Source organism: Lepisosteus oculatus, chromosome 11 (genome assembly GCF_040954835.1).
Source record: "Lepisosteus oculatus isolate fLepOcu1 chromosome 11, fLepOcu1.hap2, whole genome shotgun sequence".
NCBI classification, from domain to species: domain Eukaryota; kingdom Metazoa; phylum Chordata; class Actinopteri; order Semionotiformes; family Lepisosteidae; genus Lepisosteus; species Lepisosteus oculatus.
The window spans coordinates 27,830,307-27,856,341 of record NC_090706.1 but is presented as its reverse complement, the minus strand read 5'-3'; the positions used below and the strand labels follow the sequence as shown (position 1 = coordinate 27,856,341).

At 43.1% G+C, this 26,035-nt stretch overlaps 4 protein-coding genes across 6 annotated transcripts in view; 3 read left to right on the top strand and 1 right to left on the bottom strand.

The window, feature by feature from the left end:
* Positions 1-212: 212 nt before the first annotated feature.
* LOC102695853 (interleukin-17B) lies at positions 213-6,510 on the bottom strand. Of its 2 annotated transcripts, XM_015349339.2 has the most exons (4): positions 6,451-6,510; positions 4,330-4,380; positions 1,300-1,643; positions 213-751 (listed from the first exon to the last, which is right to left on the bottom strand). In XM_015349339.2, exons 3-4 carry the CDS (start codon positions 1,608-1,610, stop codon positions 499-501), a joined length of 564 nt encoding a protein of 187 aa, XP_015204825.1. In that variant the 5' UTR covers positions 1,611-1,643; positions 4,330-4,380; positions 6,451-6,510; the 3' UTR covers positions 213-498. The 2 variants fall into 2 exon arrangements, with proteins under 2 accessions (XP_015204825.1, XP_006631779.2); XM_006631716.3 differs by lacking the exons at positions 4,330-4,380; positions 6,451-6,510 and adding an exon at positions 2,050-2,418.
* Positions 6,511-7,500: 990 nt separating this feature from the next.
* rpl26 (ribosomal protein L26) lies at positions 7,501-11,119 on the top strand. Its single transcript, XM_006631685.3, has 4 exons — positions 7,501-7,581; positions 9,230-9,402; positions 10,156-10,296; positions 10,940-11,119. Exons 2-4 carry the CDS (start codon positions 9,235-9,237, stop codon positions 11,066-11,068), a joined length of 438 nt encoding a protein of 145 aa, XP_006631748.1. The 5' UTR covers positions 7,501-7,581; positions 9,230-9,234; the 3' UTR covers positions 11,069-11,119.
* Positions 11,120-13,227: 2,108 nt separating this feature from the next.
* Positions 13,228-20,887, top strand: atp6v0e1 (ATPase H+ transporting V0 subunit e1). Its single transcript, XM_006631684.3, has 4 exons — positions 13,228-13,493; positions 17,485-17,532; positions 19,441-19,568; positions 20,419-20,887. The coding sequence occupies exons 1-3, from the start codon at positions 13,390-13,392 to the stop codon at positions 19,532-19,534; spliced, it is 246 nt and encodes an 81-aa protein (XP_006631747.1). The 5' UTR covers positions 13,228-13,389; the 3' UTR covers positions 19,535-19,568; positions 20,419-20,887.
* A 4,243-nt stretch (positions 20,888-25,130) lies between these two features.
* crebrf (creb3 regulatory factor) overlaps positions 25,131-26,035 on the top strand; it is a 38,504-nt gene continuing 37,599 nt past the window's right edge. For both annotated transcript variants that reach the window (XM_015349390.2, XM_015349391.2), the window contains exon 1: positions 25,131-25,262. In XM_015349390.2, the coding sequence (XP_015204876.2) occupies positions 25,248-25,262 (15 nt within the window). In that variant the 5' untranslated portion in view covers positions 25,131-25,247. The remainder of the gene's footprint in view (positions 25,263-26,035) is intronic.

Genomic DNA, 26,035 nt, shown 5'->3' with positions numbered 1-26,035 from the left:
AAGCCACCATGCATGGGCAAAGCCCAGAACCTGACTCCTCTCAAGCAATGGCTGAGTAAGACCTAGCAGCCAAGCACGTCAGAAACGCAGAATGGCCTCCTCGTTCGTTATCTTTGTGACATTCAACCCAATTGAGAAATCTCTTTCCTCCTCTGAAAATTGGGTTGCCTGCAGAGGAGTGTGTCGGAAGAGAAGGGGTCGGGGTACGGACTACGGACTACAGTCTGTGTTCTTTTTGTTCATTAAGCAGCTGTTGTCTATAAACGCAGTCGCTCCTTTAACAGTGTTGATTGTATATGGAAAAGTGAGATGTATACAGAAAGGACACCATGGAACAAGTGGCCGTTTTCCGAACCACACAGAGGCACTCAAAAGTTAAAAGCAGTAGAAGAAGATACAGGAATGTTGTCTTTTTTTTCCGTTAGGAAAACGAGAGGGCGAGCGATTCACGCCTCACCCACGCTTCACCTTCGAATGTCTCTGCGCCGGTCTCCCCTCTCAGAGAATGCAGGTGCAGCCCACTGCGATGTTCTCCACCACCGTGCGGTACTCCGGGATGCAGTTCTTCTTCTTTTTCCTCTGCTTCCTGCTCTTCGTGTCGCACAGTAGCCTCTTGACCGGGATTTTGGTGTAGATGGGCACGCTGGTCATGGTCCGGTCCTCCTGCATGGTGAAGGGGTTGATGCAGCCCGAGCAGGAACACTGGGCTTCGGGAATGTCGACGGGAATCCGATTCTCGTCGTGGTTAATGCTGGGTTTGTGCGGGTGGGAGAGAGGGGCGGAAAAGAGAGAAAATAGTTGGATTTATGCAAAGAGGTGCGATGGACGTTCTCGTTGATCTAAGGCGTTTCATTGCGGTACAGTACGTGAAGAGCAAAAAAAATGTTCCTATTCTTGAGGTGGTCTTCCCTGCCGTTAGTTGAAGGAACTGACCAGGATTGTTGAAGCTGTTGTTTCTGCCCTAGAGCAAACGTTGTTCCACGCTTGCTGAAAAGTCGTTACTAAAGTTTAGAGGAAGGTACAATGTAGCAACAGGTCACAAATACACATAAGTACAGGTATTGAGAAATCAGCGGGAGCTGTCATTAACTGTTTCAATTTCAGCTGAAAGTTTGAATTAACTCCAGTTTATTGTCGAGTTTAATGAACCATATTCTGCAGTAGTTTGTTCATAATGACCCTGTGTTGGAGAAAAGCTTTAAAATACCTCTTCGGGCAGTACCAAGAGGTTTCGTGCGCAACAAGCCAGGCAGAGATATAACGGAAGAGCGAGTGCCATCACAGGCTGCATTTACTGACCTGTAAGACCAGGGAGAGAGGCTGCGGGTGTTGGACATCCATAGGCGCCGATCCACCGCGCACTTGGTCTTGGACAGCGCCGAGTTGTTCCTCACTTGTGCCACCATATCGCCGATGCTCTTCTCGTAGTCTTCCTCCCAGGTCTGCGAGCTCTCCCCCTCCGCCGTCACCAGGACCGGGTCCGGGGAGCTGTTCATCGAGGTGCCGTTGTGGCGCCGCGCCGAGCTCCCCTTGTTTCTCAAACGGCCGTTCTTCCGACGCGCGCCTCGCTCGTCTTTGCGCCTGTCCCTCGATTCAGTGTCCGTCGCCATCACGACAAACAGCAGCAGCACAGCCACGAGGATCTGCAGCAGGTGACAACATTGCACGAAAATAAAAGGATAATGAGTGTGCCCTTGTTAAAATGCACTATTTCGCAACAATGTAAGCGCAGCAAACACCTTAGGAACGTTACATGTTAAAATCCAGGCACCCAGATTCGTTTCAGTTCTATTTCGTGATTGATTTTCATCCATTTTTCGCGTTTCAAACACTTGACATTATTTTTTTCCTGCACTTACCAATATTGAAGTATCATGATTTTAATTTCGCACATCTTCAGCAAAACATGCACCTGTTTATTGGTCGGTCCGTTTTACGCATTTTGTTCAGATTAGCACGGACATTTAATGACAAATATGAATGAAACGTCGTACTTGCATACAGTCATACAGTTAGAACTCGGTTCTAACTCCATTAAAGCTCACTTACCATGGGTTTGCACGCTCTCGCCATAGTCATTGAACTGGACCAAGAGTTCAGCGCAGACGGGAAAAAAATTGAATCGACGGATGTTACACCGATTGCTCAGTCATGGACTCTACTGTGTTTTTCCTCTTTTAAGACATCTTAGGGCGCCTTTTTTCCCCCGAGCAAACGGAAACTAAATGAAACTGCACGCACAGGGCGAATGTAGACGAAGCAAAGTTGCATTAGGTTAGATGACAGAATTCTAAAAGCCTGACTGGAACAGAGAGCTCCACCACCCGCAACGCCGAGCGCCGATGCAGTGAAAGACACCTTGGTGTCGGAAAGTGGATATGAAGATGCAGGTAAATTGAACTAGTTTAGATCTAATCCCCCTCACCACGTGGGCTCTGACACACCGACTCTCGTGAGCATCGCCAGACCCTCAGGTAACGGCCGTGCAGTTTCTTTATAATCCAGCGGGCGAAGGCATGCAGGCAGCTGGAGTTTTATAGCGCCTTAATGATGCGAACAGCTTTCTTATTTCCCACAATGAGAACACAGGCAGCAGTTAATAATTAAACGCTTTGTGCTTTGCGGTTAACGTTTATTCATTTTGACATCCTTTTATATGTTTCTCCTTTGGGTAGTGTCCAAAGAACAACGCTCATGCCAGCCTAAATGCTCTGAATTAAAACGATAACAACAACGTATTTCACTTTAAAAAATGTAATAACTAGAGACATTTATCTCGTGTCTTTCAAAGGAACAGATGTTGGCAAATACCTTAAAGCCACTGGAAGTCTTTGCAGCTGTTCGAAAGTATCCAAAATGATCATAAATGATAATAAACTACAATAACTAATCAGGTCTCATACAATCCTTTTGTTTTCAAACACAGGTATACTCAGAATTGAGTCATATGTCGTGAGATGTTCGGAATGCGAAGATTTGATTATCAAGTTGGAGAATACGATTTTTGTTTTCGTGTGTGTGCGCGCTGGGGGTGCTATATTTATATATTATTTTCCTCTAAATATACAGAATTCTTATTTGATATATATATATAATTAAATGTATTTACATAATGAAAGAGCAATATATGTATATTTTTGTATTTTATATTGTTCTGATCGTGGCTGGTTTAGTATGGTCTTTGTATCCCATGCTTTTGTATGGTTAAGGTTCGCTTTTCTTTGTGCAATTTCTTTCATTCTCTTTATGTCTTTCCTTCAATGCATGTCTCATAATATGAAATCTAAAACTCCGGGGCTCAGACAATGCCTCACAGAACGAGCAAATAACACCGCAGGAAACGCCCTTTCGAAGGGAATTTAGCGCATTATCGGAGCAACACAAGGCGCGTTTTATTTCTGTAATCCTGTCGAAGTTTCTTTTCTCTCCGCACATCCGCATTTGAGAGCCCAATGTTGACACAGCGCTGTAAAGAGCACCTGCTTAAAGATCCCAGATTCTTTTATATTCGGAGGACTTGTTTGCATGCTCAGGACTTTTATAATTCTGAAGAGAGAAAAAAGCCCTCTAGCGCACAGGTGACCGCAATAAATTCTGTCATACAATATTTAGATTTCGCTTTGAACAAGTGCACGAGAACAGTGTTTTTGAGAAACCCGTTCCCACAATTCATTTTTTTTTCTTAGTGGATGAGTAATGCTTTAAACCCTAAAAAAGCGCGAGGAAGTGGGGGGGGTGAACAAAATATTCCGGCAAAAACCGGGTCATGACAAGATTCTGAGGTCGTGGCTCTTTGAAACAATTCTTTCCTTCTTTCCCCTTAGTGGAAAATTCGAGACAGGTTCTGAGTTACCATGTTTACCAGCAGGCGAGTTCTCATTCACTATTAGTTCAACCTGACAGAGAATTCCAACACTGTTCCACGTTTTCTTCGAGTTAGAGTACCCTTCAATTACAAACCAGGCTTCACATTTTTGTTTGTTTTTCTGGGTTTTAGTTTTCGCGCAATAATGTGTGCAGAAAAAGTCTGTTCTTTAGATTATATCAAACAATATAAGAATCGTTTATTCTTTGCAGAAGCAAAATTTTGCAAGAGACATTCAAAGCTCAAAGGTCTTAAAAAGGAACAATAAGATGTTTTATTTGTTTTGATGTTTCTTGATTCTGCTGCTTTCTTAGTGTAAATTTAATGTGAAATTCACTGAATACAATTTTGTGTTCATACAGCTCATGTACTTTTTTTGTTCCCCCAATACAGCACTGTTCTGTCAGACTTGTGAAGATTGCACCCTACGCCTAGCTCTCCATCTGTGTTGACAGCAGTATTACCTCCTTCCATGTCAGATCGTAGAAGGGGTCAGTGGTGGGCTTGGAGACTTCCTAGGAACAACAAAAGTAAAGTGTTGGTGGAGAAGTAGGTGTCACTTTTGGCATTAGATTTGCCAAACCTGTGCTCTACAATGAATATAAGAACAGAAGAAAGGTTACAAATGAGAGGAGACTATCTGGCTCAACGAGCCCATTTGGTTGTCAGTAGTTAATTGAAGTAGAGAGCTGCGTCAGCATGCGTAGGCTGCAGAGCAGCAAGGAAAGGTTTATTCCATGCTGAAAAGAGAAGAAAAAAAGCCAGACATTTCGGCTATGGTGCCGTCTTCAGGGGTGTCCACCCGAAGAAGGCTCCACAGCGGAAACATCGTGTTTCTTTTCTTCTCTTTTCAGCATGGAATAAACCGTTACTTGTCCCTAGTAGTTAATTGATCCAAGGATTTCACCCATTTTTAGAAGACGCCAGAGTATCAGCTTCAACAACGTGTATAGGCAGCTTGTTCCACTCTCCCACAACCCTGTGGGTAAAGAAGTTCTGAGTAGGTTCCCCCTCTGTCCTTAGGGTTATTTTTAACTATTCCCTGCAGAATGGAGACAGGAACACTTTACTGTAGATGGTGCCTTTGTTGGATGAGATGATAAACCAATGTTAGTTCATAAGAGCAGGGGTGCTAACCCCAGTGTCCTGGCTAAATTCCAGTCTGGGCTTGAAGAGTCTTGCCTCTCTAAAGTCTCACCTTAACCCCCTTATTGGAGAAATTTCTCCTCCCCCCTACTCTGCTGTGCAGAATGGCTGCTGTGCATTGTCGTGGGTTGCCAAGGATATCCGATTAAGTATATTAGGGATACTTCAGGATAAAAAGCTCTCTTTAAATGTAAGTAGTTATTAATTAACTAGAGTGGCATGCTGGCACAGTGGTTACCATTGCAGCACTGCAGCAGTGGGGCCTTGGGTTTAACTCTTGACCTTGGGTGCTATCTGTGTGGAGTCTGTATGTTATAATAATAATAATAATTGCTTACACTTATATAGCACTTTTCTGGACACTCCACTCAAAGCACTTTACAGGTAATGGGGACTCCCCTCCACCACCACCAATGTGCAGCATCCACCTGGATGATGCGACGGCAGCCATAGTGCGCCAGAACGCTCACCACACATCAGCTATCAGTGGGGAGGAGAGCAGAGTAATGTAGCCAATTCATAGAGGGGGATTATTAGGAGGCCATGATTAGTAAGGGCCAATTGAAAATTTGGCCAGGACACCGGGGTTACACCCCTACTCTTTTCGAGAAGCACCCTGGGATTTTTAATGACCACAGAGAGTCAGGACCTCGGTTTTACGTCTCATCCGAAGCACGGCGCCTGTTTACAGTATAGTGTCCCCGTCAGGTGAGCGCCCCCTGCTGGCCCCACTAACACCTCTTCCAGCAGCAACCTTAGTTTTTCCCAGGAGGTCTCCCATCCAGGTACTGACCAGGCTCACACCTGCTTAGCTTCAGTGGGTTGCTAGTTGTGAGTTGCAGGGTGATATGGCTGCTGATGTTTGTGTGCAGGTTTCCTCCCATGGTCCAGAATCACAGTGGTAGGTTATTTTGATCAAGTTATAGTTGGCTTCAGGGAAAATTGGCTTTGGTGTGAGTGTCTGTGTCTGCCCTGTGATGGACTGGTGTCCTCTACAGGGTGTATCCTGCCTTGTGCCCATTGCTTGCAAATGGTGTATTCAGAATGGTAATATCTTTCCCTGTGTGCTATCGAGAAGATAATTGCCTAGTTGATCACTTCTGTTTTACTTCCAAGTGTATCTAGGAATGACCTCAATAATAGGTGTATTCACACGTCACATGCCTAGATTTTAATCAAATCTCAAATCCAATGATTTTCTGACCATGTACCTTCTCTTCTAGCTTCAATCTAAAGGCCTCTTATGCAGTCAGTGGTCCCTCCCTTCGGTTTTTATAAGAATTGTGATTGTACATACTGTATCAGGGACTTTTTATCTCTGTCATTACTTTTAGATTACTGCTCTAAACACCTTTTGGCCTTAAGACCTAAGGCCAAATACAGCTAATACTGCTAATCCTATACAGCAATGCCCCCCCACCACAATGTGCAGCACCTACCCGGATGATGTGATGGCAGCCAAAGTGCACCAAAATGCTCAGTACATATCAGCTACCTGTGGGGAGGAGAACAGAGAGATGAAGCCAATTCAGAGATTATGATTATTAGGTGGCCGTGATTGGTAAAGGCCAGGACACTGGGGTAACATCCCTACTTTTTTCACCATACAACCTACAATTTTTAATGACCACAGAGGGTCAGGACCTCAATTTTACATCTTGTCCTTTGGACGGCATCTTTGTTTTTTACAGTGTAGTGTCCCCATAACTATACTGGGACATTAGGACGCACACCCTCTACTGGTCCAACTGACAAGTCTTCCAGCAGCAACTTTAGCTTTCCCAGGAGTCTCCTATCCAGGTATGGCCCAGGCTCACACCTGCTGAGCTCCAGTGGACTGCAAGTCGTGGGTTGCAGGGTGATATACCTGCTCGCTATATCACCTGTATGGTGATAGATACAAAAGTTGGGCATGTTCTTATGTATTCATTAACAACTGTCTGAGTAGTTAATGAACGTGCAAGAAATTATTAGTAGAAGTCTGACCAAAGTCATTGAGACATTGCTATTTCTCTGTTAATGTACGTACAGCATGAAGAACAAAAGAAGAGTTACAAATGAGAGGAGGCTAATCAGCCCCAACTAGCCCATTTAATAATAGTTAATTGATTCAAAAACTTGTCCAGCTGTTTCTTGAAAGAAGCCAGAGTATCAACTACAGCAACGTGGTTGGATAGCTTATCCAAACTCCCCCTACTCTTTGGGTTCAAGGAGTGCCTCCTCTTCTCAGTTTTAAGCACACTTGCAGTTGTTTCTACCTGTACTTTCCTGCAAAGCCTGTCAGTTACGGACATTCCATTAGATATGTAGCATTTTTCTCAGTTCTTTTCTCATTTTATTTGAAATATTTCTTTCTTGAAATGACACTCTGATATGTTTATTTCTTAATAATACTCCATTCTGAGACGCTACTGTTATTGAGTCTCCGCTGAGTGTCGCTGTTCATAATTTGAACAAGCGTTCTGTTCTCGTTCAGCTCAGAAGTTCTCGCGAGAACACCGGCGCACTAATGTGAGCGGAAGTACTTCTGGACTCTCTTTTCCGGCGGCCATAGTGAAGTGATCGGCAGGGTAAGATCTGCTGTACCTAATGTATTTCAAAGAAATCTGTTGGCATCCTAAGTTTTAGAGAATGGGCGCCTCACAAAACACCGTGTGTTCAAACAAGGAGCTTATAAGGTGTATTGTAGTGCCATTATTTCATTGAAATGAGTTATTAAGACCGAGTAGCTACTGATCTGGCCTGTTGAAACTGTTTATCGCAGGCATGCATTTATAACTTCCTTCACTGACTTCTGCCACTTATAAATTAGTCCCGAAAAAGTGTGGTTTGTGTCTTTCACGATGCTGTCGTTTATGTTTCCAGAGGAATATGACCTATTGGAAGAGTAGCACTCCTTTCAAGGGGTGAAGCTTCTGTTGAGCTGCTGCATGTTATACGTTTTCAAATGTGGTCACTTTTGAATCGGTGTGTAGGGTTGATAAATATTAAAAAAACTCGATTGGCTGTATCGGTGGTTAAGAAACGAAAGTTGTTTTGGTTCACCCGGTTAAAGCTGCCTCGGGATCCGGGCTGCTGCTTGGCTCGGTTCTTCAGCGAAGAAATGAGTAACTTGGTTTAGGAGCGGTGTGACTTGTGTGGTCCAATCTCCTTTGTGTACAAATCATGTCTTCAAGTACCTAGTTTTTATGATTAATAATGTCTAGACCAGGAGCATCAAACTGATCTTGGAGGGCTGGTATTGAAGCAGGGTTTCATCACTTAAATCAGCTTATATCTAGCTGAACTGAATCTATTAAACTCCCAGCTCTTTAGGTGCTGCCGCTGTAAGGAGACCTAGAGAGGAGGAATTTATTTGCAGTTTGCACTGTGTTCTCGGGATGTGAACAGTACAATTGCCAACACTTTCACGCATTATGCACAGTACATTACAAAACAGTAAATAATGAAAGTTGCAGCCAACCATCATGCACAACTTAGAACAACATACAACGGATAGTACAGAACGATAAACACAGAACAACAGATATGAAGTAGAAGCCTGCAGACAAACCAGGCCTCCAGGCTCAGGATTGAACACCTCCGGTCTGGACATTATTGACTGCTGATGTTTTGGGTTTTCTTAGCCTTTTCAGTGAAGCAGAAGCCTTTCCCATTGCCCAGCAGTTTGCTGCTTGTAAAACTGGGTACCCTGAAAACAGCCGGGTCAGATAAATGACATTCCTGTTATACGACATTTAAAATAATTAAAGCGAGCATTCAGAACTTGATGTGCAAGAAACTGCAGCTTATTAAACCCAATATCACGTGAGATTCCCTCCAATGGCAGCTTTGTTTCTTGACCAGCCAAAATGGCACAGTTTTGCAGATGTTCAGTCCCCTCTTGTAGAGCCTGTCTTCTCCAGATTCCAAAAGGGCTGGTCTGTTGGTTCAGTTGGTCTCTGTTTTATCTGTCTGTCCTGCAGTTTTTCAGGCTAATGGGATGAGAATACAGTTCTTGCGTGAAGACTCTATGTACAGTGACAGGAAAGAAATAGACATGACAATTTTTTGTTGTTTAATCAGAATGTATTTTTCTATTATTATTATTTAGATGAATATCGGAAGAGCAATTAATGCATGAACGCAGATGATTCCAACCGGTTCACATACTTTTTCTCTCGGCTGTACAGAGACCATTGCAGGATAATCACCTGGTCTTCCTCCTCTCTTCCCCAGCCAACATGAAGCTGAATCCATTTGTCACATCCTCCCGCCGCAAGAACCGCAAGAGGCACTTCAATGCCCCGTCTCACATTCGCAGGAAGATCATGTCCTCTCCCCTCTCCAAGGAGCTCAGACAGAAGTACAACGTGCGCTCCATGCCCATCCGTAAGGACGACGAGGTTCAGGTGGGTCTTGATTTGAGGAGTTCCTGTTTTGGGTCAGAGGTAGCAAGACCTACATTCCTGCAACTCTGGGCTTGTCATGCAGTCATCCAAAGACGGGTTATGCTGTCATGAAGCAAGGAACCAGGCTGTGAACGTCTAGTTTAGAAATGGGATGCCTGCAGTTCAAACAGTGATTTTAATGGAGATTCTGTAACGCTTAAGAACAGAACATTACAGAGCCCCAGAGGATTTCCGTCACCTTCCCTGAGCACGTGAAAAAAACAAAATCAGAACCTTCTACTTTAAAAGGGATTTTATTTAATTGGTTTTATGTCTTTTTGTACTGTATCCCAAGCCCTTATTGTGATTGTGTAATTCTGCTGTCTTCTCTCGTGTGTTTTTTTCTTCATGTAAATGACTTTGAGAAGTCACTTTTAAAGGTGCTATATAAAACAGTTCATTATTATTTTGATGTTTAAACGGCCCACAGCTTAAATTTAAATGGTTGATGAACAGCTGCACTGAAGGAAATAAGTGATTTTTGTATGATTAATGTGATCAGGAGTCTAGCTCACAAAAGAAAGAGAATTCCGAAAACAGATAAATGATTGAGTTACAGGGTGAATAGCAAAAGAGTGATTTTAAAGGGCAGTAAATGTGACAATGTTTTCCAGGAAGCTGATTTTTCTGTACAAAGCTTTCTGAATTCGGAGCAGGGATTTTGGGACCACTGGGACGTGCGTGCCTGTGCTGAAGTGTGTTTGTGCTGTGCAGGTTGTCCGGGGGCATTACAAAGGGCAGCAGATCGGCAAGGTGGTGCAGGTCTACAGGAAGAAGTATGTCATCTACATTGAGCGCGTCCAGCGTGAGAAGGCCAATGGCACCACAGTGCATGTCGGTATTCACCCCAGCAAGGTACGGCCCCTTTAATGAAGTCTTTTAATTGCTACTTTTGTCTTAAGGGAGCTTGGACACTAGAGAGTGGGGTATCTAAAAGTCAGAACTTGCCTTGCCTGAAGGGTTGCTGGTTTTTGGGTAAAGGTCAAGCATAGCTAGTTAAACATTTCATGCTCTGAAAATTCTTTTAGTCCTCTGTTTATGCTGATCAGCATGTAATGTGCAGGTTTTGTTTTATGCCATCAAAGATGAATGTGAAAAGCACTTTTGCAAACATGTTGTGAGCCACAATAAGGCTGTCCTTATGTAGAGACAATTCTTCCCATTGGTAACTTAAATGTAGGATGAGTGAGGTACAACTATATTGCAAAAGAGGCTATATATAGGCTTTATAATGGGGGTCAGTTTTAAACTCCTTAACTAATAATTCCTTCAAAGCATTGTTAAAAAGAAAATTTCTGCAGCTCATGTTAATGTTCATAGGAAACCTTTTCTTACAATATTTCACACGCTTCCTTAATTTCCGTGTCTTAGGATTCCTTTAAACCTTGGCAAAATTAATTGAAGCTGTCCTCTGGAAAACATTTAGCTCAGTGAAGCAGTGAGAAGTTCATATTCTGGTGTTCCTAGTGTTTCATTTTATTCTTAATGTTTGTTCCAGGTGGTGATCACCAGGTTAAAGCTGGACAAGGATCGCAAGAAGATCTTGGAACGCAAAGCCAAGTCTCGCCAGGATGGCAAGGAGAAGGGAAAATACAAGGAGGAGACCATTGAGAAAATGCAGGAATGAAATAACATTCATTTTGCTAACACCAATAAAAGACTGTAAAAATCCAGGAAATAGTTGTCCTTGTCTTTACTGTTTTGTTTCAGGATCAACCTACTACCTCATTTAGCCTTTTGATTTAAAAGGAAGATTACTGAATAAAAGTCTTTTTTCCAATGTTGACTAAAATGATTTATGAAAAGGTTGTTAAGGAGAAAATGGGTTCTGAAGTTTCCTGTTTTTTGTGATACTGTAAATAGTGCAGGGCTGGTGTTCTAAGCTTCTTTAATGCAGTGGCACTGAAAAGGCTGGGAGAAGCTGTTAAATTGGTCCAGTTAAGTTTGGCCTAAGAGTGGAGTTGGAATAAAAATCTGTGGATAAGCTGGCCTTTCAGAACTAGGAATTGGACACCCTTGTACCTACAGGCTTTGGAAAGTGATGAGTTTTGTATTTGGTGTACTGAGGAGAGTAAAAAGTTATTCATGTAGTCTCGTTAATGAACAGCTAGGCAAATTTATGGAACTATGCAAAGTGTGGTCAGTCGTTATCTTCATATGTCTCATACTATAGTCCAGGAGTCTGTACACCTGCTAGTTTTCATTCCAGCTATCAACATTGGTGGAGCGGTAAAGGTGTAGTTCATCTGAATTTCACAATTTGCTTGTGATGCATCTCTGTTGATAAAAGCACAAATAGTATGTAATAAGATGGCAAGAGATGCAGATTAACTTCTAATTATTGTAAGTGAATAAATCAGTAATGATTCTTGACACTTCTAGGTAATGGGGTGTCCCCTCCTGGAAGTTGTGATGGCAGCCAGAGTGTGCCAGTACACTCAGTGGGGAGGAGAACATGATGAAGCCAATTCATAGATGGGGATTATTAGGAGGCCATGATTGGTAAAGGACAGGGGGAAACTGGCCTGGCCAGGATACTGGGGTAACATCCCTACTCTTTTTGAGAAATGCCCAGGGATTTTTAATGACTATGCTGCTCCAGGACCTAGTTAGTTTAGTTCTCTTCTGAAGGCCATCACCTTTATTTTTACAGTATAGTGTCCCCGTCCCTATACTGGGGCATTAGGACCCACATAGACTGCAGGGTGAGCACCCCCTACTGGTCCCACTAATACAACAGCAGCAGCCTTAGCTTTCCCAGGAGGTCTCTCATCTAGGTACTGGCCAGGCCCACACCTGCCGAGCTTCAGCAGGCTGCCAGTGTGATACATTATAGAGACGTGAGCAATTATGACTGTATCCAGTTTGCTACTATGAACCGATTTTGTTTTAATATTTGTCTTTCTAGTCATTTTTTGGATTCGATTTGGTAATTGATTGTTGGTCTCTTACTTGCACATTTTATCATATACTTGTACTCTCGTTTGCGTCTCTCCCTTTGTTTATTTCTGTTTCTTTTTGTTGTTGCATACACAGTTTTTTGCCTTTTGAATGTTTGTAGAGCAAACGTCACCGACGGTACCAGTCAATTCCAGTGTAGAATGTTTCACTCACCTTAATAAAGCCATACAGACAGCGAAGTATCATAACTAAATGTGTTCGTTTGCCATTTTTCTTGTACGTTCATCTCAACAAAAAAACAAATGAAACATATATATTTTAAATGTTTACATTTTGTATGCGATTTACACCACAATACCAGTGTCCACCAATTAGTATATTTGTTATATACATTAATTATATTTATTACGTTTCTAAAATAGCTGGAGTTCGGGGATAAAGACCATTTTAAAACTCATTCTGTGTGTAGTACACAAAGAAGTACAGAGCGTGAAAAAGGTTTCAGCTGTAATGTGTCTCACATTTGACTATATAAAGATTCATTACCTCTAAGCCAGCACTTTTACCATCTTAAAAAGGAACATGTAAAGGTTTATTCCATGCTGAAAAGAAAGGAGACACAACATTTCGGCTGTGGAGCCTTCTTCAGGGTTCTGCAAAGTAGCGCAAAATACAAGATACATCAAATGTCTAAAAAGTGCCATCTACTAAAACACCACACACACAACATGCAAGAGAAGAAATATTTTCGCATAACAAGTTAATGTGTTATATGTCGCTACAACTGTAGCAGTGTATCTAAAATGAAGTTTTGAAAACAGTACCTTATATTTTAAAAACACTCTTCGGGACCTCCCAAGTGACGCATGACTTCCACAGACTTCTCGGCGTCATGTGATCACAGCTTCCTGGTCTGACTGGGTTTGTTGCTGCCGAAGTTGCACAGAACTCAGCTTTTCTTCTTTAGTTTTAGCGTTTTTAAGTAATCAAGAGTTTCTTGTTATTTTTTTTAACTCGGGTTCCCTGTGCCGAGCAAGGTCCTCCACAATGGCGTCTCTGGCTTTTACAATCCCAATGGTTGTAATGACTTTATTTTGGGCCATTGTTGGTGGCGTTATACCGTGGTTTATTCCCAAAGGACCAAACAGGGGGTGAGTACGGTTTCTCACTTTTAACAGCGAAGTTTCTCGTATTTTAAAACTACTTCACACCAAATTTAACGACTACGTGAGCTGCGAATTTAAAAAGAGTCCTACTCATTCCTTTTCATACTTGGCGTTTAGTTCCCCGTTGGTTTAAACATAGCGATACTGGATCGATCGATTCAGCTGCATAATTACTTGCAAGCCACGTGATATTTTTATGTACTGCCTGTTCTCTAGACAATTTAAAGATGTATTTTGCGAAGAAACGGATTTACGTGTTCTTGCAGTGTTTTTACGACCTTTGCAGCAATTAATCGATTTTCTTGTGACGCGTCTGTGTCGAACGTGTAAAATGAAATAGAAGAGAGAAAAGAGGTGGAGAAGCGACTGAATTCGCTCCATTTTAAGTTAAACTTTTAACATGATATAAATGTTGCTAATTGGAGCAACAGCAACCTGTTTTAAGTTGCTTTATGAAACTACTGATGTGGTTCGGGAGCGCGCGTCGCATGTCACGTGACCCATCACTCGTGCACGTTTTTGCAACGCAGTCGAAGGGCACTGAGTGAATCTAAAGGGGGAAGCTCGTCGCCAGCAAAAATGCTCTGGAAGTGAAGAAATCCTCCTGGCTTCCCGTGTTTAAGATGTCGCCTTCGCTTGCCATTGGCTTTAATGTTGCAGAGACGCCAGAGGCATTGACTGAGGTTCTGCTTTTATTTTTAACTGGTCTCTTCAGCGCCTGGTATTAGTCAGGCCGAAGATGATCTCAAAGAGTTAGTAGGAGGCATGTGACTGATCACAGGAGTGTATCAACCCAGGCAGGGGTGCCCAGCTGTAGTCCTGGAGGTTGTGTTCTGCTTGAATGGCACAAGTTAAACTTCTTTTCACGCTCTGAAGGCACTTGTGATACCTGCAGGACACGGGTCCTCAGGGATTTGGGTTGGCAGTTTTAAAAAGTTTTAATAAGATTTATTTGGAATTAATAATAATAATTGCTTACACTTTATAGTGCTTTTCTGGACACTCCACTCAAAGCGCTTTACAGGTAATGGGGACTCTCCTCCACCACCACCAATGTGCAGCATCCACCTGGATGATGCTCCAGTACCCTCACCACACACCAGCTCTCAGTGGGGAGGAGAGCACAGTGATGAAGCCAGTTCATAGATGGGGATTATTAGGGGGCCATGATTGGTAAGGGCCAATGGGAAATTTGGTTACACCCTACTCTTTTTGAGAAACACCCTGGGATTTTTAATGACCAAAGAGAGTCAGGACCACAGTTTTACGTCTCATCCGAAGATGGCACCTATTTACAGTATAGTGTCCCCGTCACAGTATAGTGTCCCCTAATGCCACAATGTGGGGCATTAGGACCCACATAGGCCTCAGGGTGAGCGCCCCCTGCTGGCCCCACTAACACCTCTTCCAGCAGCAGCCTTAGTTTTTCCCAGGAGGTCTCCCATCCAGGTACTGACCAGGCTCACACCTGCTGAGCTTCAGTGGGCTGCCAGTTGTGAGTTGCAGGGTGATATGGCTGCTGGTATTGACACCGTGGCTGGGAATGTGATGCCTTCTGTATGTATCCATCTATCATCCAATTCAGCGTCATGGGGGAGCCACAGCCTATCCCAGCATGTGTAACGAATACACCCCTGCGTATAACAGGGATCTCATCCGCCCGGGCTGAGGGAGCTCTCCTTTAGCTCAGCTGGCAAGTTCCCTGTTGGGTGACACCGGAGACCCGGGTTCGCGCCCCATCGGTGAGGGATGAACTGGCAGGGCAGGAGCGGCAAGGGTGGAGACCCCAAGAACCGTTACACCAGCCACAGACGCAGGGCGGGGTACACCCTGGATAGGATGCCGATCCCTCACAGGGCAGACAGACCCACTCACACCAGGACCAATTTCCCCAGAAGCCAATTAACAAATGGAGCAGCTGGGGGAAATCCACGTGACCACAGGGAGATCATGCAGGCTTCACAGAGACAGCACCCCAGGAATTGAATCCAGCGCAGCAAAGCTAACCACTGCACCAGATCCACACATTTATTTCACCCATTTCTTTCCTAACATAAATAATGTTAATAATAATATGATTACTTATTATAACATGCAACCATGCAAAGCACTTTACAGGCAGTGGGGGCTACCCTCCACCACCAATGTGCAGCCCCCACCTGGATGGTACAACAGTAATCGGAGTGTGCCAGTACACTCTCCACACACCAGCTCTCAGTGGGGAGGAGAACAGAGTGATGAAGCTTGTTCATAGATGGGGATTATTAGGAGGCCATGATTGGTAAAAGCCAGGGGGAATTTGGAAATTAATTCATATTTGTTGCATTGATCAGTATGGTGGACCTCCTTCCTCAAAGCTCTTGGGTCGATTCCTGACGGGAGAGCATTCTGTGTGGAGTTTGCGTGTTCTCATTCTGGTCTGCATGGAGTTTCTGCGAGTGCTCCAATTCCGTTCTACGATCCAAAAATATTTTATTCAGGTTAATGGGCATCTCTGGGGGCACACAGTCTCTTCTGGTTTTCATTCCAGTGCTAACTGGTGACTTAATTGATCCATTTGTTTGTTTAGACATTTTATTAAATTTGTTTCTTTGCATTTAACTTTGTTCTCAGTATCTGGAGTTCTGCTGTTCAGTTTGCAGGTTCATTTCCTTTGCTTTGAAACATGCCCTCTATACTGCAGGGTATTAGGACTGAATTAAAGCAGTTTTGCCTTATTTCCTATCCTGGAAGATGCCTTCTTCTGTGTTTTTCTTCTAATTAGATATTAAAGATTTAATTGGTCTTCATTCCAACAGTTTCCAGGTCTTAAGTCTTTAAGGACTTCCCTTTGAATATCTATAGGACCATGAATGAATATTAGGGACTTAATGTAATTCTTTCTTCTTTGTAGTTAAGGTATGAGAACTGAAAAGAGAGGAAGATGCTCAGTCTTTCCATCTATGTCTGGCACTTGTTTTTCCATCTGTCCATTTTTCTGCCTGACGTCCCATGTTTTCAAGGTCATTTATCAGCTAAACGTTAGAAAAGAAAAACAAGGCGTTATGCGCCTATTAAGGCACATCACCCATTGTTTTTGTTCTGCAGAAGAGATTGTCAAGCTGCTATTCAGGTTTGACTAGGCAGATTTAGTTGCCACTGGCAGAGCCTGCAAATTAGTAGCATACAGCTGGTGACTGAAAATGTTTTTTTCACTTTTACAAAGTCCATTTATCTGGACATCTTTAAGGGGTTTGAATATCATTCTTGCTTTTAAAAATCAGAAAAGGACATTGATGCTTTTAAATTTAAACATTTGACCAAGGACGAATCCACATCTCCAAAAATATTCAAGCCCCCTACCATAGGAAAAGCTTTTAGTGTTTTTTTGGTACTCTAGTAATCTCCAAATGAAGAAGAGTATTGTGATCTTGTTAGTTGCTGTTCTGGGTAGAGGTTCAAACAATTTAAAATGATCTGCTACACGATGATTGAATGGATGTGTGGCAGATGCCAGTGGGATGGGAAAAGTATGTTAAAACTCCCGATTGCATTCAGAACCTCAAATGAGACTGATCTAAGTGCACGAACTAGTTCAGGGTCCCAATGAAAGTGTCCATATGCTCCGGTAGGAAATAAATAGGAGGCACACTTACCATATAAAACAGGAGGTCCTCTTCACCAGGAGTAGCAGGCAGCTACCCAGCCTTGTGTTTGAAGTTGGCTTTTTAGGATCTGACAAAATGAAAATGATCAGATGACATTCTGGAGTCCGCTAACTACTCCGACGGCCGGAAATTAACAGAGGCAAAAATTGGCTCCTCCTGTTCGAGGCCAGTCCTTCTTTTAGTAACGCGGGTGGCCTTCGGCCAGCTGTGTTGACGAGCCTGAACTGGGAGTTCTTCCAAGTCACCCTGCTTTTTCCGGTGAACCTAGCTGAGATAAAACCCGCAGGTACTGAACGTGAAAACGTCTCTCCTTTGTTGTTTCCCCACAGGGTTATCGTCACGATGCTGGTGACCTGCGCGGTTTGCTGCTATCTCTTGTAAGTATGAAAACTCTGGCCACGCCAAGCCGGGGCACGCGGACCCGGGCTGCCTGGTTTCTTTTAATGGCTTTTGAGGTGGGAATCTGTAGCTGAGCGTTTGGGCAGTGACATTGGGTCAACGATCGGTGAAGGTGGCCTGGTGGGTCATGGCTTCATTTCTAGCTTTGTGGGCCAGTCGATGTGGCATTTCTTCCATGTGTGCATGGGCTTTCATTGGGCTCTCTAGTTTCCCCCCATCCTCCAGCGCTACAGAACTTACAGTCTCTACAGTCTGATCTTCTACTCTTAAATTGTCCCCTTCTGGCCGACTGTGGTGATAATGGAAGTTCCAGGGGAGTTCATATTGAGCAGGAGGATTGTTCCCAGTATGGCCAGTACAGGCACTGGGACTATAAAACCAAAGGAGCATGATGGAAAAGAAAAGCCTATACTCTGTTCTGGCAATATGAGTATGGATGTGGAGTGCTGTACAAAAACTTCAAGACATTAAGTAATGTAAATTAAATGGAGTCCCAGGAGAGAGAATGAATTATGGCACCGTGCAATAACTGTACAATTATCATCTCAATATGCTGCCCGTGTATTCCTAATGTTTTTTTAATGTTGTTGTGCAGTTTATGAACACCAAGTGTGTATACTGCAGTGCATTTCAAGGCATGCACACAAGAGGGCAGTAAAACACAAAATATTGTGTGATTTTCATAAAGGAAAGAATACCACTGTCAAAACTTCTCACTGTTGTTTTTTTAGCACAGGGGATTATCACAGCATTGTGAAGGCATAATGCACGTCTTTCTCGACATTGTTACGTTTTTCATTTCTCAATATATTATTTTCCATGAGAGTTAACAATGCCTGGTGACACGTATGCCCTTGTCAGGCGTTAAATGTTTGAGTATGATATGCTGCTGAAGCAGGTGGGAGAATTTAGTCCCTTTCTATCATAGATATAGGCGATTTGGTCACCTGTGCCTCCTAGCACATAAGTTCTGACCCCCCATCGAAGCAGTAGCACTTACGCAGTGCAGAGGTTCTTCCAGAAATGTGGCTTCCAGAATCCCATCAAGACGCACTGACCAAATTAATCACAGTTCGGGCAAGTCGCCCAAAGACCCACGAGAGAGGAGACCTCTGCTGTAGAGGCTTGCTGCCAAATATGACAGTGACAGTGACAGCTGTATTAATTATAGCAATCCAAGCCCTGTCAGATTTAGGGAAGCGGAATAAACAACCAGCAGGTACCTTTGCTCTAAACTGCAGCATCGTTTCTTAGTCTCCAGATCAACATTTTTACCGGGCACATTTTTGCATGCAACCAGGCCTGATCCGTGGATGTTTTAAAATATGTAATTAAGGCACATAAGAGCTGTGGTTGTTTTGACTCGGGTGGGCCTACTATTCAGTGCAGTGAGATACAATCATTGAATTAAAGACATAAAATACCAAGTTACTGCTTCCTAAGACCAAAGGAAAATAGAAGTACATAGCATAACACATAGGGATCTATACTGCTTAGAGCATACTAGATAAATGCTGCAGCTTGTATGCATGTCTTTTGTATATCTATATGTTATATATGCATATGGCTTCTGATTTCTGCCTTGGATCTTATGGTATTATAAAGTCATTTGAGATCCTATGTGGAAGTAATGTTTAGTACCATCGTTATAGAGTGCGGTAAAAGTCTAGGATTGCCCACTTTGCAGTTGGAGGTAAGATTAACACCCATTTTATGTCAAGGGTTGTGGCGCTGCAGGGCCTAACAAGACAACAGATGACACTGGAATCCAGTAGTAGCTCTTGAACTGAATGCAGCTCCCCGGTATGACTCAGGGTTGTGTGTGGTGAACGGCTGAGTGAATCCTCTCACTACGCTTCTGGTTTAATTTTCTTATTTTTATGCAGCTGGCTAATCGCCATTCTTGCCCAGCTGAACCCCCTGTTTGGGCCGCAGCTGAAAAACGACACAATCTGGTACCTTTATCACCACTGGCCTTAGAGTCTCTCATCCCAGAACCCCTCTCCCTGCACAGGTAAGGACAGAATCTGGTACCCTTATCGCCAGGGGCTGAAGAGTCTCTCGGACCAACACACTTATTGTACATCTGCTACTGGACACTTGAATGAGTCTGGTGTCTGTATAACCCTACAAGAACAAAACACAAGTAGAACCAGTAAAAAAAAAACATTGCTTGAAAAGACAACTGCGTGAGAATGCGGTAATGTGGCTGTATAATTGCTGACTGCAGTAGACTTTCGTTCCAACAGTCTGTCGAAATTTCACTTCCTTATTCGTATAGATTCAATGATTCTGCTATGGCTCTGTGGAGCCTCACAAAGGCAGAGAAGTTAACAAGTGAGGCTGCCTGCTGTTTCAAATGAAAAGACGACTAACTGAGTTTCCCCCCTTTTGTCCAGACCCGTGTCGGACAGTAGGGGTCCACTTCGGCAGAGCTGCGGACACATAAAGCTGTTCTGCGGAAAAAATGCCTTTGCTCGGCCTGCTGGTGTGGCGGTTTCATGTCTGGCCATTTCTACGGGGTGAAAGGTTGGCTTGGCCCAGGACTCGGAACCGGACAGCCTGTAGCGGGGCTGAGTCTTCCCGGCTGTGCCTGGGGCCTGAGCTTAGCACAGAGCTTAAACTGCGGACACTCCCACGTGTTGGTGAAGTGCACCGCTTCCTCTGGGCTCCTGCTCCCACTGGAGGGAATACCTCATCCCGAAGGGGCTGGAATTATTAGGATGAGGCAATCCATGTATTTGGATGGGAAAAGTAGCCAGGGGTGCCAGAACCTCCTACAAGTGCCCGACAGGAAATGGTTTACATATCTTGCTCCTACTGACCTCCCTTTTTCATCTTTTTTCTTTTCTCTTCCCCACCAGAATCAGATCTTTATTCGTCGTCAGTCTTGTACAAAGGGAACGGTCCTTAATCATCTGATGTCTTACCACAGCCACAGCTCGACCTCGTAATAGAGAGCAGCAGTGAAATGAAACAAACTAGTTCAGATACTTTGTCTCCCGTGTTGAATTTGTTGAGGTTGAATTTGGATAACTTTTATGAGATGTGAATAATTAGCTTTTTTTCCCCCAGATTTGTTTTGTCTTAACACTTGATTGCTGTGCCTGGCAAAACTAAATGACACATGACTGATTTATTTATATAAATGTACTTTTTATTCTTGTGCCCTTTCTCATTCCAGCTCAATTTATGAAGTATTTATTTTATTCCTGATCCATATCTGTGCCTCAAATTGTCATTGTGTCTTAAACTTTCTGGTTTCTGTGTGTGAGGATGTTTTTTTTTTTTCCTTTGACAGAAGACAAAATTAAAGTCTTTTGGCGGACATCATTCTTGGTTCCTTGATATAATGTTTTTTTGAAATCCTTAAAGTCTAGATCATTGTCTTTTACATTCATAGGTGCCAAACTGAGCAATGGAGATGTGAATTTGAAATTAATATTGAGAGGTTTTTCTACATGTTCTGAAAGACAGATGGGCTCCTACAGTGGAAACCCCCCTTATGAACTGTGCAGCTCGCAGCTGTAGTGCTTGTTACTTTCTGCGGTCCTTTTAATAGCACAAGAGGCTGCACTGAAATGCTGAAAGGGGAACTCCTATTCAGAGTATTGATTATACTGAACAAAAACGTTCTGAGCTGGCATTTACAACCTGGTTTAAAATCCAGCACTCTGAAATGTGCGCTTGCAAAGCCTGAAAATAAGGAGCAAAACTGAATATTGGCTTAAAAACCCTTCATGGGCTGGGCACGACCCTCTATTATCAGGGCTTGTAACAGATTCTGCCGTTTACTTACGTTATGGAAATCCAATAGCTCACACTGAAAACGAGATGGAAGAATGTGTAGATGCAGATTGTGGTTGACAGAGAATGTGGTTTGCAATGTTTTTTGCTCCTATAAATAGACAAAAGATTTAGACCTTTGACGTTATTTTTCATTGGTTCACATCTTTACTTCTTTCTTTTGTTCCATAATGCTTGGCATTTTTATTCTGGAAGTGGTGGTGGTGGGGTTAGATTTGTCATTTTCTGTCATCTGATGATCTCCATGATCTTAACAAGATCTTTACTGATGATCTCCATGATCTTGCCGGAAAGGTCTGGGTTTGGTGATCTGTATTGCATTTGCACCTGCAGCAGTCTGGATCTGATCTGTAGGTTAATGCATTTCTTTGTCTATTTCAAGGTGTTACCACAGCAAAGTAGAATGAGCCCGACTGGGTTATTACATAGGCGTCCCTTCCTACACACGATCTTCCAAGTGTTGCATTGCCCTTCCTTGTGCAGTGTGTACCTGGCTGCACAGCTGTGTTGGAAATGTGCACCATTGTGTCCCACAGTTACATCATCAGCCACGGACTAACTTGTTCTAGGCCTCGCGGTACCTCTGGACACGTCTTCCCCAAGCACTTTCAAGACGTTTCTGTCAGCCGCTGCCCCATAGACTTTAAGCACGAGTGAGGACAAGAGGTGGCCACTGCTGCTACCGGGCAGTATTGGCCCTGGCGTATTTTCATGAGATCGGTAAATCCACAGGTGAGCCATAGCTCTGTGGAATGTGGTAATGTCCATTGCACATTGCGTTGAAAATCAACCATTGAAGATTGAGCATCAAAAGACATGCCACTTACAACTGCAGCAAATTCACAAAGTCGTCAGGAAAGAATGACCATCTTCTTGTAGCAAGTGCACTGACATCTTGAACAGATGTGACATGGGTAAATTAATGCTGGCTAACATTTATTAAAAGCATCGATCAACAGGTAGTCTACTGTGGGGGAAAACAGTGTTGTTTGTGGCCATTGTTGGAAGAAATGCGAGCCGTACTTGTGGCATAATTTACAGCAGGCTACGGGTGCTCTCTTGTGGGATTCTCTCACATTCCCTTCTTAGAGTCTGGACAAGCATTTTCCTGTTGTCTGGTCTCTGACCTGCACAGTACCACGGCTCAAGCATTTTCATTGGAGCTCAAGACCCGGAAGGAGGGTGCTCATTTCACAGGAAAGCCATTATCACATGAACAGCTTGAGGAAGTGCATTATTTGGCTGGAATGCCAAATGATTAATTATCCTTAATAATTAGGCTGTAGGCTACAGGAAGGGCAGTATATCGGGTCCCAGGAGGTGATCAATATGGCGATGTGCAGTCAGCCATCAGTCACTGTAAATCTGTCCTAACAGATCTCTTACCTAGATCATCACACTTGGGCCTCGCCAGCCACTGGTCTGTAGTTAAACACAGGCAGCTTATCATTTTGCATGTCTGTGCCACTCCTGGCCTCCATCAGGAAACCTTGACTCATCACTGAAGAGGACTTATCACCTGAACTGACCTCATCCCACCTCTAACAAACCGATTCGGAAGGCGTTGTTCTCTGGTTTAGCAGAGTATATGGTTTCCTTTATGTCTTAAATGTCTTGATCTTCACCTGACATTTAACAATTTATAACACCTGTGCCCCATCAGCTCTTTCGCTAATGATGTCATTTAGTGCAACAAAGTCTCTCAACTGTCGCAGTCGGTCATGAATGACCCATTAATTAAACAGAAGTGCCCGATACATTTGATCAATATCCAAAATCTGTATACTTTATTCTTCTAAAAATGTCCTTGCATTGCTTTCTTTTGATGTAAGGTCTACTCTTTACTTACCAACTTCATGGAGTCATAAAATAATTTTACTTGCTGAAATTGGTTTTTATTCTCTATCAGTATACAAAGCAAACTCTAAGGGAAATTATTTTACCCCACTGGAACCTGAGATAAATGATACAGTGATATGGACTAATCTAAATAGTTTTTTAAGTATTTTAATTTGATGTTCATTGCATTCACGGGTAAATGCTTCCTAATAACAAAGCTGTGTCATCACATAGATGAAAAGTTTTGGAATACCAAATGGACAAGCAGCAGGGCTAAGTGGGAGGCCAGGAGTGCTGATGGGATTGAGGGACAGTTGATAAGTGGGTTTCTGAAAGGTTGAAACCTTGCTCTGCTGCCAGAGGAAACAGAGCAGGAGCCTGCTGTCTGCTGCATTGATCGGGGAATTTGCTCAATACCTACCAAAACACAGAGCAAGAGGGAAGAGTTTTTCAGATCCTGACCGTGAGGGGTGTGAGCTCAGCCTGAAGTGGACACTGAGTTTGGCAATAATTTAATGAAACACCATACACCTGCAAGAATAGGAGCAGCTGTGTTTCATGGGTAAGCTGGTACTTATGCTTTGAAAACAGGCCTCACTGAAAAACTTCATTGCCTGTATGGAATGTACAAATACGCAGGCACAAGCGTATTTTCATATATCCACACACTACGGTTAAATGACCAGAAAGAAATTATGACTTGGAAATCTGAGCTAAGAGCTGTACATACTGTGGCTCAATATACAATTGCAATCACCATTGCCATTACAATCGCCATTGCAAGTTTGATGCTTGAAGTGAAATTTCGCCTCGGTTTTTCCATGAAGTCTTCCCTGACAAAACAGCTGAACATGTGATGATCAGTACTCTGCTTAGAGAAAAAGGATCTTTATTTAATACTTAATGTAATGGGATACTCAGCAATGGTTTGACGCACCCAAGCAAGCTCTAGTCCAGATCTGCATTAGGCAGCTCAAAATGTGTGCTTTTGACCCTGTGCTGGACAGGGACTGTGAATTGGCTGATTACTGCGTATTTCAGCCTGTGCTTCTGGTAGATTAGTTGGCTTCTGGCAAAACTGTCTCTGCTGTGAGGGTGTGTTTGTGTCTGTGTGTGCCCTGTGATGGACTGGCGTCTTGTCCAGGGTGTATCCCTGCATTTTACCAGTGCTTCCTGGGGTAGGCACAGGGCTAATGTGACCCTGAATGGGATAAGCAGTTTGGTGATGTGACGTGAAATAGGAATACGCTAAGCTGCAGAGTGGAAGCAGGTCTGGTCAAGTGACTCAGGCTGCTTGGCTTGCAAACAGCAAAATGCAGAAATACAATCGATAGGAATAACAGGATGAGTGTGATGGCCTGGTTACTAATTTGTCTGCTTTAAAAATATTCCAAATCAAAAAGGAGTGGGAAGGTTCTTTTTGTTAAATATGTGAGTGGGAAAAAGTGAACTGATTAAAATCAGACAAACCTTGGCAGTATGATGCATTTATGCTATCTATGAGATGCTTTTCTCGCTGCAAAAGAAAATGACAAAACTACTAACCATGCAACATGACTACTCCACGATCATTTACACACTGTTTGTGTAACAGAAATGATCTCCATCCTTCTACGGGAGGAAACGGGGGAAAAAACCACACCGCATCACGTTGGCTCTTGTAAAGCCGACACAGAGAAATATATACCCTTTCTGTACTGTTATGTAACTCCATATGTAAGTCGTCACATAAACAGTTTAAAAAAAATTCTACTAGTTTCCATGCATTTCTAATGGTTTCGTCACACCCTTATGCATTACGAGCGGGGCACCTGATAGGGGGGTTTCCGCGCTGATTGACGGCTGGGACCAGCGCTTGTTTTGGGGTAATCCTCCAGCGGCGCTGCGATTGGTCGCCCGGGGAGCACGTGAGGGGGGAGTCACGCGCTTTCCAGGAACCCGTCAGGAAGAAGATAAACAAAACAAACCAGAAGGGGAGACAGCGTGGACACCATAGAAATGGCTAAAAACACACAAATACTGGGCTAAAAGACACTTGGATAACCTTATGGGGAGTCTAAAGGTGAGTAAAGTGGCTTTTCAATCTCCCCCTAACTTGCACGGACATAGTGCTGCCTCAACAGGAAGATTTTCTTTCCTTTTTTTCTTAAACAAATTAGTATGTACTGTAGGGGGAAGAACGGAGGCCATAGTTATTTAGAAACGGGATTTAGTTCCTGCTGAAAGCAGAGCAGTTGTGCTGTATTTTGGAGTTGAGCTGTCCCAATGACATTCTCTTTTTGATTATCGGGAGTAGTACCGACTTTCGTAATTGGGATTTAGTTTCTGTAATTACGTAAATTTCACATTTAATCGTATTTTAAATACATCCCGTTTATTTCTTAACTTACGCTCAACACCTGGGACAGGTAGATGCATCCTCTCAACTTTTGTAATGCATATATCTTTTGGGATGGGATGCGCGAAATGCGTTTATTTTGTAGCTTATCGATATTGTCCGGAAAATATCACGTTTTTTTTAGTAATGCAGCTGCATGTGTTCAATATGGTGTTGTATTTTTAATCAAATCATCGTTTTAACAAGTTTCTTTGATTGCAAGGTAATATGCTCTGTTTGTTTTTATATTTTCAGCAGGTTCTAAATTCATGTTTATACAACTTGAGGGCAGTTTTATTTTTATTTTTTAAAAAAAGCAACGAAAGCTGTTACCATTCTTTGAGGGTACACGCCCCCCTCCAGAGCCACAGCGTTTTAAAATGTCACAGTAACACCAATGTGAAAGGTTATTAAACATTTATCTTTAGATCGGCATTCCTAGATGATTTTGGCCAATG